The sequence below is a fragment of the Marmota monax genome, unplaced genomic scaffold, assembly GCF_021218885.2.
Source record: "Marmota monax isolate L192 unplaced genomic scaffold, Marmota_monax_Labrador192_F-V1.1 WCK01_AAM20220418_F8-fsc00006, whole genome shotgun sequence".
Classification (NCBI taxonomy): Eukaryota; Metazoa; Chordata; class Mammalia; order Rodentia; family Sciuridae; genus Marmota; species Marmota monax.
The window spans coordinates 513,882-529,837 of NW_026693712.1; the positions used below are offsets into that span (position 1 = coordinate 513,882).

Below are 15,956 nucleotides of genomic sequence, written 5' to 3' on the forward strand. Positions count from 1 at the left end.
GCTCTCTGAAAGTAATACAGGGAAATGAAAATCAAAGTTATATTGTTTCTTTAACTTCTCCTCCCTATAGACACAAACAGAGAGAGAAAGGGGGGAGATATGTTAAAGGGTTAAGGGGAGGTAGACACAATTTCCTATAGATAAAATACACATGTGCTTTAATAAGGAGAAAGTGGCCATATATATTTTGACCTTCTCATGAGGTATTGTTTAAATTGTGCATCTCACAGGTATGTTCCCCAGAACCCAAGCAGAATTTCTCTGGTTTTACCAAAACTACAGATGCTAGCCACCTCTATGTCCATCTCAGAAATCCTAAATGAGAATGGTTAAAAGACCAGGCATATAATCAGCTAATTTCTTTTAGTAGTACTTCTCTGTGTGGTATAATGGGAAGGATTTTTATTTTTGTATACTGGCTAAGCCAACTGCCTATCTTCTTTGGAAAGTAAATTGTCCTATAAAAACACCAAACTAACTTGGAGTTGTTGGGCAAACACCTGACTTGTTCTGAACAATCAAAAATTGTTCTTCCTTTACGTAAGTCTTAAATTAGGTAAACTCTCTAATTGTCATTGTAAGAAAATAAGGGAGTTTATTATAACTATACAGACTGATCCTGGCTTGTAGAGCTCTCTGGAGCCAGGGAACTGTGTCTGGCTCACATGGACCTCGTGTGTCTCATTCTTCATGGTAACCAGGCTTCTGCAAAGAGCCCTAGATTCACCCCAGATTTCCACAACAGGAAAATTCCTAGTCTTATGAAATGCTGTATTCCACTGCCTACACCCACCCACTGCTAAAAGTCAGAATACTGTGATTTTAGTAAATGATGCTTTGGGCAGGTGGACTATCCAAATATAGTATCCACAATACTATATAATTGGGTCTGAAAAAAAAATAAGAAAATTTGCATGAAAAGAAGGTACAGATAATACATTGATAAATACCTTAAACTCCTTTGCACTAAATAATGAGCTGCTAGAAATCAGAGTACGCAAAAATGTCCTCTCCCTCAGTTTTCTGATTTATAAAGTAGGACTGTTTGAACTGCATGATTCCCTAAAATTTCTTTCAGTCTATAGTTTTAAGAATCCATATTCTAATATTATGGAGCAAACCAAGTTACTGTGGCTTAAAAATGACCCACAGAAGAAGCTTATTTTGCATATGGTTGCACCATCTTTTTTCACCAGTGAGGACACAGCAGGCCGCCCTCCTCATGCAGTATCCATATGTCTTAGCCATTGACTGTAGAATGGTTGGTTATGCCTTTTATCCTAAAGTACTTCTCATTGAGGTTCTCATTGATTTGTTTATTTGTTTTATGGTACTAGGGATTGAACCCAGTAGTACTCAACCACTGTGCTACATCCTAATCCCTTTTATTTTTATTTTGAGACAGGGCCTTACCAAGTCATCTAGGTTGGCCTCAAACTTGCAATCCTGGTTCACTGAGATTTTTTTAAGGAGTTAAGATTACAGGGGCTGGGGATGTGGCTCAAGCGGTAGTGCACTCGCCTGGCACGCGTGCGGCCGGGGTTAAATCCTCAGCACCACATACAAAACAAAGATGTTGTGTCCGCTGAAAACTAAAAAATAAATTAAATATTAAAATTCTCTCTCTCTTTCTCTCTCTCTCTCTCTCTCTCAAAAAAAAAGAAAAATTACATAGTACAATCATCTGTTTCCAAGTAAAAGTAATGCAATATTTCTTTCCTACCCAATTAGGAAAGGTAAAGGAAGTGGTTTTACCTCATACATGTGGAAAAATTACCTGTTCTGGACCAAAATGTCAGCTCCAACTTTCTCCAGGTTTGCATAGATAATATGTGAGCATATCAAAATATAAGCATATCAGAATATCCAAACTCTATATATAACTCCCTACCTTCACCTTAGGGCTCTGCTCCTTCTTGGGGGATCCTTAAGGGTTTCACTTTCTACAGGGTCTGTCTGCTTTTGCAGCTAACACTCACCCTGCTTCCCCAGGTGCATTCTTGGGAGGCTGTAAGCAGTGATTACATTTTTCTCATCTTGTTCTTTAGGACTCCTTACTCCCTACTTGCTCATTTGGAAAAAGTGTGGTGCAAATGTTCAGTCTGTCCCTGATGTCTCAGATACCTTCATAAACAGCACCCTGTCCCCCAGCATAAGAGGTGAAACATTAAAGGAACTGGCTGTTTTTGTCCAACATTCCTTTAGCAGATTAGTTGGCATGTTTGGAAGATAAAGGCAAATTTAATCCAGGAAAGTATAAAAGTTCATGACCACTCTGAGAAAATAACTGGAAAAAAAATCCTTTAAAAGGCTAAGAAGAAAGAAGTTCAAGGCTATTTCAAACACATGATCATCTTTTTAAATGTCAAATTCCACCCACTAAACTTCATGCTGTTGTTTTTACCACTCTCATATTTTTTTTTAACTTTATATTTAATTTTTCTATTTTAAAACAGTGAAATCCCATCCCCCTGCTTTCTCTGAAGGCCAAGCATAACACAAAAATACCACAAAACACTGGGTAAAATGCAAACAGATGGTGACGAAACAGACTGACTGCTCTACGATTTTGCCTTTGAAAGGTTTATGTTCAGAGCTTTTGGTCCCTTTCCTTTAACATGGAAGAAGAAAAAAAAACTTTGCCTTTAAAACACCACCAACAAGTGGTTTCAGGTTGTATTTCAGTGGGGTTATCTTGACAATTTAAGGTGTTATCTCTTTTTGTAAGTCTGTTGATTTGCCAGAGGTATGGGATTAGGAGGCACAGTGTAAGAATTATAAATTTAAAAGTAAAAGCTAGCTATCTCAGTAGTCCAAGGTTTTATGAATGTACTTGAAACCCACAGGCAGTTTAACACAATAGCCAAAACATTGTCTTCAGAGCCTTGGAACCAAAAGACCTGATTCTAGTTCCAACCTTGGATCTGTCTAGCTGTGTGACTTTTAGGAAGTTCTTCAACTTTCTGTGAATTGTTCTCCCACCGGTAGAATAAGTAAATAAAACCAGAGCATTTCCAAGGTAACATCCTGCTCTTAGAATCCCCTTTGTGTTCCTCTTTCGTTCATTTTTGGTAAGAGATTTGTGGATTTTTCAGTTTGTACTGAATGGAAGTTTTCTTTTGGTACAGGTGAGTTTCTTTTACATACTCTTCACCAGTTAGAGTCTTGTTTTCCTCTGTCTTCATATGTGGCTTCTCTGCATGATATTCCAGTGATTCCTAGTGTTCTTGTGTTGACAGGAGAAGATTCTGTTGTGGCTTCTTCAGTTCATGCAAGAACAAGGTATCTCGCTGGATGAAGTGGACCAGGATGGCAACAGTGCTGTTCACGTCGCCTCACAGCACGGCTACCTCGGGTGCATCCAGGTATGCAGTGCTGCTGCTCTGCAGACAGGAAGGAGCTATCAAATAATTTTTTTAAAAAAATGGAAATTTTGCTCACTGGGAGAATGCCTGGATTAGTTCACCTTTGTTTTATGATGTAAATAAAGAATTATAATGTTACAGATTTTTATTTCTAAAAATCCACACACATGTAGGCACAAATAGCCCTAAGAGTTTCTCCTGGAGCATCAGAGGGTGTTGAAAGGGACTTGTACTGCTCTCTCAATAGTCCAAAGTAACATCACTATAAAGCCCTAATGCTGACTAAATAAAAAAATATATCCATGTTTTTGGACCCCTAACTAAACCTGAGCCTCTTTGAATGCATTTGAGAAGTTCAGCCCTACTTTAGAGAAAGGGGGAAAACACAGCACATTCTTGCTAGACTACTGCTCCCCTACTATGAAGAATCCTTCTAATACATTTCTGGAAAATCTGTCCTATTTTCCGCATACCTGGGGAGGAGAGATGCACTAATGAGGACAACAGAAGTCCACTTGAGAGACTAAAAATTCGTCGGTCTTGTAGGGCTTTTCCCCTTGTTCTGATCCTCTTGGACCTTAGGCAGGGCCTCGGTCGGCTAACCATTCCACCCAGAGGCCTCAAGCAGCCTCATGCTTTGAGCCCAGCATCCCTTCCAAATGTTCTTGTGTTCAATGTGTGAGATGATATTAAAAGACTGGGGAGCAGAGCCACAGGAGAAGGGAGGGAGGCTCTTCTGCCTGCTCCAGTCCATGTGAGGAGCCCTCCAGGAGCATGGGTTCCTGCAGAAAGAGGCAATGGTATCTCATCATGCCACAGAATACAGAGCTGCCCAAAGCTGAGTCACTTTCCACATGGCACTGAGAGCCATCCCAGAAGGTGGGGGGAGAATGCATGTGAAAACTGGATAGAACTTTCCACCTGGAAAATGTTGAAGGCCCTCAGGGACAGAAGAAAGAGAGAGGGTGACCTAAGGAGGAGGAGGAACAGGTGGGCGAGGAGCAGTAGTGTAGGGACAGCAAAGACTTTGGCAGACAAAGTTGAAGTTTAGGTTTGGCCTGAAATTTTATTTTTGACAATAAGTTATGGTTACCAGGATCAGGCCAATCAGACCATTCTTATCATTGAAAATGCCTGAACATTTGTGAATTTTTCCCCCCACATCTCAGGGAAAGGGAAATTGACAACACATGGTTGAAAGCCATGACTGGAGAAAGTATTTCCACCTCAGCGATTTCATACAGTTCAAAATGTGATGTTCTTGTAACATGTAACACATTTTCCACCTCTACAAAGCAGCACTCCTTTTGGATTATGTACGCATTATTCCCTTTATTGCAAACCCTGTGTGTTCATTTATTCAACAGGTACTTGTTGATGCCCTACTGTGTGCAGGTTAGGCTGTATTTGAAATAGAAAAGTAAGCAGTGAGAACCATTTACTCAAGAAAGTAGAGAGGACTCAGGAAATAATAGGAGACTACACAGAAAAACTTTGAATATAAAAAGGGGATTAATAATAAAAACAAAAGCAGAGATCCAGCAGAAAACTTACTATAGTTTGTACTCACATGAAACTGCTCTTTGAAGAATTGACTTGATAGGAAATAAAGTGTCTGAACATTTTCCCATTATTGTTGGCAAAACACACATCTTCTAATTTAAGGCATCAGACACCAGTTTATAAAAGGAATGGTAAGAAACTGGAAAGTATATAAAGGAAAGAAATTTAAATTCTTCCCAACATCTGCAAAAAGATTAAAGGAGTAGCATTATTTTTTGTGGCAAAAAGATAATTGAATGAACACTGAAAATCATATATTTCCCTTTCACAAGATACTCTAATGTTAAATAGTCTTGGAATAAACTTTTTATCAGCTTGTACTAATAACTGAAAGCCAAAGACATCCAGCTGCTATCACTAATTCTATGTAAGATGCTAGTTTGTTTGTTTTTTTAATAGGGGGAGGGGGATCTGGGGATTGAACTCAGGGACACTCAACCACTGAACCACATCCCCAGTCCTGTTTTGTATTTTATTTAGAGAGAGGGTCTCACTGAGTTGCTTAGCACCTCGATTTTGCTGAGGCTGGCTTTGAACTCCCAATCTTCCTGCCTCAGCCTCCCGAGCCTCTGGAATTACAGGTGTGGGCCTATTTTTTTTTTTTTTTAACATGTGAAGGGAGGCTGTCAGTCCTTCCAGAGCATTCATCACTCCACTTAACACAAATGATGTTTTTGGCGCTAGATACGATGGATGTGGAAACTTGGATAACCTTGGTCTGTCCGCTGGATGTGAGATTTAAAAGAAAACGAGACTGAGAGAGTGAGCAAGGGACCTTATGCAGTGAGGAGGGGACTGAGGAAGGAAAACAGTGGAAAGAAAACTGCAGAGGTCAGAGTCCAGGGGAGTAATAACAGTGTGTGTTTATACTCAGTCTCCTGGAGAGCTCGATGCTGACAGGGTCTCTGGGACACCCCTTGAGGAAGGTGGCAATGGCTTTATAGCGATTTGACCTTTCATGGTGAGTGATCATAAACCAAAAGGAAAAAGAAGCTCCTTAATGCTCTTTGAGATTTAAGTAGCCTAAGAATTTAAATAGATGTATTGTGTGTGGGAAAAAAAACATTACTACCAAAATAAATCTAAAGGTTTGCAATCACACCATGAACTGTCAAAGAATATATCAGACTGTGGTGGTTAATTAATATTGATGTGACAGCTTTTTTGTGTGGAGTCTAATGGCATCACAGTATAAATAGAAACTAAATAAAATTTTTATGCTTTTAAAGTATTGATTTCTGCCACACTGCATCAAATCTCCTCCTCTACTCTTGATACCTTGACCAGATTCCATAGCTTTAGGCTTGTCTTTGACTATTAAAATTTACTTCAAACCAGCTTAAAACCTCAGTCTTATTTCTGATTCAAAGCATTCTCCCAATGCCACCCCCAGCCAAATTAAGGATGTAGGATGAGGAGTGAGGCTTGATCTGCTTTTAACACACCACTTTAGCTCCTGCTCCCCTCTGTCTTTCATGCTGCAGTATCAAAGACAAAGAGAAGGTATGGAGAGAAAAAAAGTCAAGTGTCTCTGCTTAACTGGGAAAGGCCATGTCCTCCCTGAAAGTTGTCACTGCTTCTTTGGCTGTGATCACTGACATGCTCTATGACAACCCTCAGATGACATCTGTCTGATGGGTGCCGTGGTAGGGTCTTCCCCACCAGTACCTGACATAGGAGTCCTGGCCCCCCACTTTGCCTCATCCTCTCCTATAAATTTCTTCACCCTATGGGGCAATCCACTGTCAAGTGCTTCTGGAGAACCCTCTCCTTTTGTGTGTGAATGGGGGATGCCGAAAGCAAGTTCCCACCAAGCTCCCTTCTACAAAGTCTGCTCAGTCCACAAACACATCCTGGCCATAACACATGGTAAGGGTCTGGGCTGCTTCATAGCTTCCCCAATCTCTGCCATGCCATCTCTTCTTTCTTTTTATTTCTGGTCAGGTGGGCTCAGAAAGAGATCAATAAGGTTTGTTACAAAACCAGCTATCAAAGCCCAAGCAAATAGGAACAGATAAGCAGAATTTCATTCCTCCCATCTTACAGGCATCTCTGAATTTACGAACAATTCTTTTGGAACCCAACCACCACAAGCATTATACCTTTCAGGAAGGAAAGAGCTCTATGGAGAGCAGCAGCCTCCTCCCTTTCCCAGACCTCTCCGCCTTAGGGTACAGTAGGATTGGATAGTAGGATGGGTCCAGCTCTACCTTTGTAGGCTCTGAAGGGAGGAGGCAGACTTCAACCCTAAATAGGCTCCAGCAGCTCTCTTTTCTAGGTACTGGTATCACCACCCCCAATTCCACGGGCTTTGGAATAACAAGAGTTCTTTCTTGATCCTGTTACAGTCATTAAAAAATGTTTAGATGGAGGACCTGATACAATTCCATGTTTCTGCATTTTCTGACAGACCCTGGTGGAGTATGGAGCAAACGTCACCATGCAGAATCACGCTGGGGAAAAGCCCTCCCAGAGCGCTGAACGTCAGGGGCACACCCTGTGCTCCCGGTACCTGGTGGTGGTCGAGACCTGCATGTCACTAGCCTCACAGGTGGTAAAGTTAACCAAGCAGCTAAAGGAGTAAGTGGCCTCGAGATTCTGTGAGAACAAAGTTATGATTTGCCATTGTCATGAACAGATTTCAGGCCAAGGGCCATGGTGAGCTCCCTTCATTCCAGTGGTAGAGGGAATTTCCAGCATTCTCCTCTTCTTCTTTTCTTCCCCCATCCTAAGTGTTCACATCCAGTGTTCATGCTGAACATGCCATCTCTGCAGCAGCAAAATGATATTTAAACCACAAAGTGCAGAGCAAGCTCCCTAAAAAGGGAATTTGAGCCACAATAAAAAAGGAGAGAGAGCCTTCATGTTCACATCTCAGGGCCAGATTATGTAGCAGGACATTGAAGGCGCACATATGTATCATCTTCAACCTTCTGTACTTAATATTCTAGGAGATCATCAAGATCATGAGAGAGAGAAAAAAAGGTTAGGGATGGATATATATATATATATATATATATATATATATATGTATATATACTATGTATAACATATATAAATATATACATATAATATATATGTATATATATTATATATAACATATATAAAATATATATGTATAATATATATATATAATGTTATATATAGCATATATTATATATATATATATATATATATATATATAATTGAATACTGATTCCAATTTCCAGGAAACTCTCCCTAATACCATAACTGTAATTTATTGGTGTGCTTTCCAAGGGCTGACCTCAGCCCTTTCCGTGGCCTGAGATAGATAGATAGATAGATAGATAAAATTACAGTAAGTGATTTGGTTACCATCACCAGCAAATTTACTATAAAAAATAATGAATCCTAGGAATAGAAAAGTGTTCACTCTGTGACTGAAGTCAGTTCTTTCCTTGATGTGATTATTAAATGGGTACACATTACATCTCTGGGTGTCAGGGAAGCATTGTCACGTGATATGCTTGAGGAAAGGGGGGCCAGATGAACATCTGTCAGGTGGCTCTCCAGCAAGCTGAAGGATGAAGGAGCTCAAAGCATACCAATAAATTACAGTTATGGTATTAGGGAGAGTTCCCTGGAAATTGGAATCAGTATTCAATTTATTTATATATATACACACACACACACATATATATACATATATATGTACATATATATACATAAACTAGTGAAATCTATAGTATAGTGAATGTATATAAAAAATATTAAAATATATGTGTATAGTGTGTGTGTGTGTGTGTGTCCCCTGGTTATAGCTCATTTAAATAAAAGGGCTAGGGCAGGGGAGAGGCCTTAATTGGTCTAAATCATGCAACAATATGGCAAAGCCTTGGACCTTCTTATCTTCTCTAAACCTGGGGAAAACTCCCTTATCTCTCTACTTTCACTCTCTTGCCTTAAAGGTACTAGTCTATATCCCTACCCCTGCCAGTACCCAAAATAATCTTTTTAATGAGTTGAGACTTTTCATAGAAAATAAAATGAAATTTAAGATAAAGATAAAGGGCTACTTCCAAGCATGCTCTGTCCAGTAAACAAAACTTCCCTGGACAGGTTAGCTAGGTAGGCTTAAAGGTCTCAATATAATTGAAGAAAAAATGTGCACAAAGTAATGAACAATTCAGTAAGTTATTTTCCACAGTGAACATACCTATGTCTTTATGTATCTATGTAGATACTCCTAAAAATAAGTTCTAAGGAAGGGAATTGTTAGAACAGAAAGCATACATCTCGAAAATGTGGATATATGTTGCCTAATGTTTTTCCAAAAATTCTCTGACAATATTCATTTCCTCCAGTGTATGGATATATCCATAATGAGGAACTTCAAAATGATACAACAGAATATTTTTCTAAAATGGAGAAAAGATTAGAAAACATTTTCCTCAGTCTTCATCTGGTGGAATCTGACAAGCTTTCATGAGCTATGCGTCTGTTTTATTGAACTGCTCCAATTTAGCAGCCTGGCTGCTCTCTCTGTTGGTGATCATGGGTTAAAACACACATACACACTAAGAGACAGCATCCCTCCAGTTGTCTCCAGTTAGGCCAGTGACAATGTGAGAGGTTATCTTGTTGACCCTAGTCTTTCACTTCCTGGGTACTCAGTGAAGTTGGCAACACTAGAAATGAACAGAGAAATCCACTTGATAGAGTGCCCTCAGGCAGTGGGGCACCTGTAACAGAAAGTGGCAGATGCAGATACAAAATACTAGTCTTCTCAATGCAAAACTCTGAGGAGAGAGAATTGATATGTCTTCCTACTATGATACCTTCACCAGCTCTGTATAGTTAAATAAACAATTATTCTTTAGAACGACAACCTTCAGTTCTAGTGAAGTCCCAGTCAACAAGTCTAAATATTTTGGGTGGAATTCTGTCCCAACCAAAAATGTATGTTGGAGTCCAGACCCCTAGTACCTCAGAATGTGATGTTATTTATAGATAGACATGGTCTTCCCAGATGTAGTCAAGATAAAATGAGGTCATATGGGTAGGCCTTAATTCAAGATGACAGCTATCCTTATAAAAGTGGAAAATGTAGACACAGGGACATATATACAGGGAGAACATGAAGGCAGCAATCAGGGTGATGCATCTACAAACCAAGGAACACCAAAGTTTTTTTTAGCAAACTCCCCCAAAGTGAGAAAGAGGCATGGACCAGACTGTCACGGCCTCAGAAGGAACCTGTCTGGCCAATACCTTCATTGTGGACTTCTTAGGCCTCCCGAAATATGTGACAATAATTCCTGCTTAAGTTACCTGGTTTGTGGTACTTTGTTACAACAGCTCTAGCAAACTCATACAGTAGGATTTATTCTCATATATTTTCTATGATTTAAGCTGATTGGTCCTTTTTGAGGTCTTCTTTAGAATCTTTCTTCCCCATTCACAGCTGGGATTCCAGCCAGCAGTCAACCCAACTGCCCCCTAATAATTTTTTTGACTGTGTTATAATTCATTTAGGACACCTAATAAATCCTTCAAACAGAATATAATTTTTCTGCTAAGTGCAGTAGCACACACTTGTAATCCCAGCAGCTCAAGAGGCTGAGGCAGGAGGATCGCAAGTTCAAAGCCAGCCTCTGCAACTTAGCAAGGCCCTAAACAACTTAGTGAGACCCACCTCAAAATGAAAAATTAAAAGGGCTGGGAGTGTTGCTCAGTGGTTAAGTACCCTTGGTAACAAAAACAAACAAATAAAAAGAATATAATCTTTCTTCATCCATTTTATCCAATTTCACTAAGCTCTAATGTATTTTTGGTTAATCCAAGGTAAATGAACTGTAGACTGGACCAAATCCAGCCTACCACCTATTTTCATAAGAAAAGTTTTATTAGCACACAGCCACACACATTTGTGTATGTAATGTGTAAGGATGTAGCATGCTACAAGGTAGAGTTGAATAGTGACAGAAGCTGTATTGCTCACAAGCCTTAAACGTTTACTCTTTGGCCCTTTAAGAAAGTTTGCTAGTTTCTTTTAGCAACTAAGATTTCAATAGGTGAGTCTGGCAGAATAAGTAAGATAAAATGAGATCACAGGCTTAAGAATGAAATATTAGGAATATAACTGATAGCATCTCAAAAAAAGAAAGAAAGTGTTGGGGTTTATGGAAAGGTATTGTCAGAATCTGACTCCACAGAACTAGATTTATGCCGACACTGGCTGTTGTTTGCAGTGACCCCCTGCAAGGAGAACACTGGGCTTCTCCTGGTATCCAAGGCATGGTCATTGCTTTAGCACTTGTAACTCATTTATTCCATTCTATGCCCTAGCTCATGAGATCTGCTATCATCTTTTATGCTAATTTTATTCATTTTCCATTGTTTATAACAAATTATCACAAAATTAGTGGTTTAAAATAATACAGATTTAACACTTGGTAGGTCAGAGGCCAGTAGGGTCTTGCCAGACTAAAATTAAGGTGTTGTGGCTGTGTTCTTTTCTAGAGGCTTTAGGATAAGTCCTGTCCTGCTTATCCAGGCCATTGGTAGAACTGGTAAAACCTTCCTATTTGAACATCAGCTGATAACACAACTTATTTCCCTTTTGTCACATAAGGTGACACAGTCACACCTTTTGGGGATTAGGACATGGATGGACATCTTTGGGGGTACCACTCTAGTATTACAGGGCTCTGCAAATACTGCTTATCTCTACAAAGCAAGACTCAGTTGATTTATTTGTTTCAACTTCTGTAATAACTTGTGTTTTCTAAATGAATTTTATACCCTGTATCCTGCATCTAATAAATATATATATTAGACAAACCTTCTGAATGCCCATACATAGTCAAATATGTTATCATTTTAATAGCTGACATTATTAGAAGTAATTTTAATTGATTTTCTTAGTCTTACAGATGAGCATTTAGGCTACAGTTTTTTCACTAATGTGCATAATAAGCATCCTTTTCTTAGGAAAATTTCTAAACTCTGAGGAAAAAGATTATGTACTTTTTAAAGGCTTTTTAATTTAGTGTATCTTATTTCAAATCACTGAAAAATCTTATGTATCCTAGTTTATAGCGAGAGCCGTGTTTTATTTGTCTTCTGCAGACAGACAATGGAGCGAGTCACACTGCAGAACCAACTCCAGCAACTTCTAGAAGCCCAGAAATCAGAGGGCAAGTCTCTCCCTCCCTCACCCAGGTAAGACCAGGCACACTGGTGTACAGAGTTCTTAAATATATTAAATGCCTGAACCTTCTTCTAGATTTCCTTTTAAAGTCTTTTAAGAAAATGACAACAGAAAACATTTTATTCTTATAAACAGGAACAAAAAAGATAAGATGTCACAGTGAAATAATCAATGAACCTAGGGTCCAAAGACCTGAACTCAGATCCCGCTCTGTGATTTTGTTCTACAACAAATTCATCTACTCTGTCTCTTTCATTTCTTGACCTATGAAACAGGAATAAGGATATTTAGGTTAGTAAGGTTGTGGGAAATTGAATTAATTGGGAAAAATATGCAAAATTATGTGTAAACAGTAAAACAGGCAAATTTGGTAGCCTTAAGGTAAAAGGCATGCTGTACTTTAGCTACACTTGCAACTATGGAGTATTTGCAGATTGCTTTGAGAAGTCATTAAGTGATCATTCTTTAACTGCTTTCTCCTTTATGTGTAAATTCAAAATTAAATATGTCAAAATTTAAATTGCTGAGTCACTTTATTTAGCCCAGTAAGAAGTCATGTCGTATGTCCTACATTCACTTTTCAGCTCACCCTCCTCACCAGCTTCCAGAAAGCCCCAGTGGAAATCTTCAGACGCTGAAGATGAGTCTACAGCCAAAAGCAAACCAGGAGTCCAAGAAGGGATTCAGGTCCTTGGAAACCTGTCAGCATCCAGCCGAGCTAGGGCCAAAGCAAAAGACGAAGATTCTGATAAAATCCTGCGCCAGTTATTGGGAAAAGAAATCTCAGAGAACGTTTGTACCCAAGAAAAGCTGTCTTTGGAATTCCAGGATGCTCAGACGTCCTCTAGAAACTTGAAAAAGATCCCTCTAGAGAAGAGGGAACTCAAGTTAGCCAGGCTGAGGCAGCTGATGCAGAGGTCACTAAGTGAGTCTGACACAGACTCCAACAACTCTGAGGATCCCAAGAACACCCCTGTGCGAAAGGCTGACAGGCCCCGGCCGCAGCCCATTGTGGAGAGCGTGGAGAGTATAGACAGCACAGAAAGCTTACACCTGATGATAAAGAAGCACTCCTTGGCATCAGGACGCAGGTTTCCTTTTAGTACCAAGGCCTCTAAATCCCTAGAGGGCCACAGCCCATCTCCCACCTCAGAGAGCAGTGAACCAGACTTGGAACCCCAGTGTCCAGTCTCGGGGAACACTCCTCCAAGCCAGCCCTCTGGAGAGCCCACTCAGTGCAGCCCTGACAGCACTGCGGCCCAGAAGGTCGCCATGAGTCCCAAGAGCGCCCTCAAGTCTCCCTCTTCCAAACGCCGGACATCTCAGAACTTGAAACTCAGAGTTACCTTTGAGGAGCCTGTGGTGCAGATGGAGCAAACTAACCTCGAACTGAATGGAGAAAAAGACAAAGATAAGGGCAGGACCCTCCAGCGGACCTCCACAAGTAGTGAATCAGGGGAACAACTGAAAAGGCCTTTTGGAACCTTTCGGTCCATCATGGAGACGCTGAGTGGCAACCAGAACAATAATAACAACTATCAGGCAGCCACCCAGCTGAAGACCTCTACGTTGCCCTTAACCTCACTTGGAAGGAAGATGACAGATGCCAAGGGAAACCCTGCGAGTTCTGCTAGCAAAGGAAAGAATAAGGCAGTGAGTGATCTTTGGAGAATATGATTTTTTTTTTTTTTTGCCCTAAAATTGGTTCAGTTGTTCCTGACCCTACAGATTGCTGACCTGTACCACTCTGAGGGAATCTCCAGAAACACTCCTAAAGCCAAACTCATGTTTCTAATGAAACATATCATGTGAGAGTACCTATACCCCTTGCTCTGCCTTTAGAAAGAGAAAGAGAGAGGGGGAGGGAGAGACAGCCAGACAGCTATGTAAATAAATCTCAAGAGATTATATTCTGGTCTCTTGATTTTCCTCAATGGCTTGACCTTTGGATGGTAGGGGTTCTAGTCTTGGAGGCATTTCTATAAGATGAAACCTCCAGTTGATGTAAAACCAGGTCCTTTGCTGGCACTGATTCTGCCTCAGGAAGAGCTTGTTCTTTCCCTGTGACTGGATAGTTTACTCTCAAGCCCAATTAAAAGGCACATAAATAGAAACTCTATTTATAAGACTTTCAACTACTCAACTTCCAAATGACCTTTGAAATGAATACACCATGGGGGCCTCCACACTGGCATTTTTAAAACACAGACCCCTAGTGTTGATTGGAGGCTGCAGGAGTCTGAAATGCTTGCCAGTACACAGGGGATGGCAGAGTGTGCCATAAACTACATCTGATAATTGCTTTTATTGGAAACCCATGCATGATAATTTGTGATTTGCATCCATTGAATCAGAGATTTCCAACGTCTTTTTAGACAATGTTTTCTGCATGCTCTGTGTTTCCCACACCATCAGAATACAGCAGAGCAACCAAAATGCACAACTCTCTGTGGAAAAAAATGACCCAGATCATCCACATTCTATCTAGATAAACCACCCAGCGGAGTGTCAGATCTTCATAACATATTTTTGACAATAATGGTAAAGTCCTAATCACACCAAAGTCTTAAGAACTGTCCCCATTCTTTCTATGCTACCAAATCAATCAATGGATTCAGCCAATCCATTGATTGAATAACAATTTTCATATTATATACCAATTTCTTTTTGTAAATTGCCCTTATTATAATAGATTTTAGCATGTGATTGTTCCATCTAGGCCCAGATACCATACCTCTTGGATTAAATATGTCAAAATTTAAATTGTTCAAATAAAACTTTTCCAAGTAACTTAATAGATTCTCTTAATCAGTAGAAAATGGAGAATCCTCTGTATAGTTTCCTTACTCTCTAAAGTGTTTCTCCAGCTGTTGTCCTCTGCCCTGTCTCCAGCATGCTTTGTGTTACTGGGGCTGTGCATGTGCTGAGCTTGTTGCATGTTTTCAGATGATTTTAATTGCACCTCTTTAGGAGATGTACAGCAGCTGCATCCATCTTTCCTCTAACACGCTGATTGAAGAGCATCTGCGTAACTATGCACGGTACGTGGTGCCTGGAGATGCATTGTGCAGCATTGCCATGGCTTTGCTTTGAAGTGCATGAGCTTTGAAATTACGGACCTGTAGAACCTTTCAGCAGGTGATGACACCAAGGAAGAAGAAAGTTGCAACTCTGCCCCCAAAATAGAAGCAGGGGCAGATGGTAACTAGGACTTAGGTAGCTAGTATCTGTTGGAAGGGCTGTGTTCCAGCATCAGTCAGAAAATCTACTCATTTCACAAACTTGCTGTGTTTCTTAGTTGACTTTGGCTTGGTCTTTGTTTTAATGGAGTCAAGTACCAAGTAAGTATTGAAATTAAATTTCCTGTCGTGGATAGAAGGAGTCAGCCTCCAATCAGAATCAGAACTTTGAAACAGAGCTGGAGTTTTATTTCAGGGCTGACTATAGATGGAAAGCTCCTTTCATCACCATCCTACTAATCTTGGGAGAAGCAAGCTTTGCCAGGCTGAAACTTCTCTAGCTTAGCATTTTGAACCACAATCCCTATCCAGAATCCCACCAAAAAAACAATTTCCCAGAATTAGTAACCAATACAAAATGCATGGGCTCTGTGCATGAAAGAGAGAAGATCGGGTCCCCAGTGATTGGGGTACCTCCTTGGGCAGAGTCCTTCTGCAGCATGGTGTTCATCCCCGTGCTGGGAGTATGCACAATTTCCTAACCAGGAGGAGAGCGGAGGAGCAAAAAGTGAGCAGCCCAAGGGGAGCTAATGAGCTCACTGTCTTTTGACTGGTTTATTTGAGTAAAGTTAATTCCCCAAACCCATTTTAAAAGGAGACTGTTGCTTTTAAATC

At 40.1% G+C, this 15,956-nt stretch overlaps 1 protein-coding gene across 3 annotated transcripts in view; it reads left to right on the forward strand.

Moving 5' to 3' along the window:
• The window catches only part of Sncaip (synuclein alpha interacting protein), a 153,334-nt gene that overhangs the window by 124,232 nt on the left and 13,146 nt on the right, over positions 1–15,956 (forward strand). For 2 of the 3 annotated variants that reach the window (XM_058584197.1, XM_046460460.2), the window contains exons 7-11: positions 3,240–3,365; positions 7,339–7,508; positions 12,021–12,113; positions 12,687–13,755; positions 15,073–15,143. In XM_058584197.1, coding sequence (XP_058440180.1) covers positions 3,240–3,365; positions 7,339–7,508; positions 12,021–12,113; positions 12,687–13,755; positions 15,073–15,143 — 1,529 coding nt within the window. The remainder of the gene's footprint in view (positions 1–3,239; positions 3,366–7,338; positions 7,509–12,020; positions 12,114–12,686; positions 13,756–15,072; positions 15,144–15,956) is intronic. The other variant, XM_046460458.2, reaches the window with a different exon arrangement.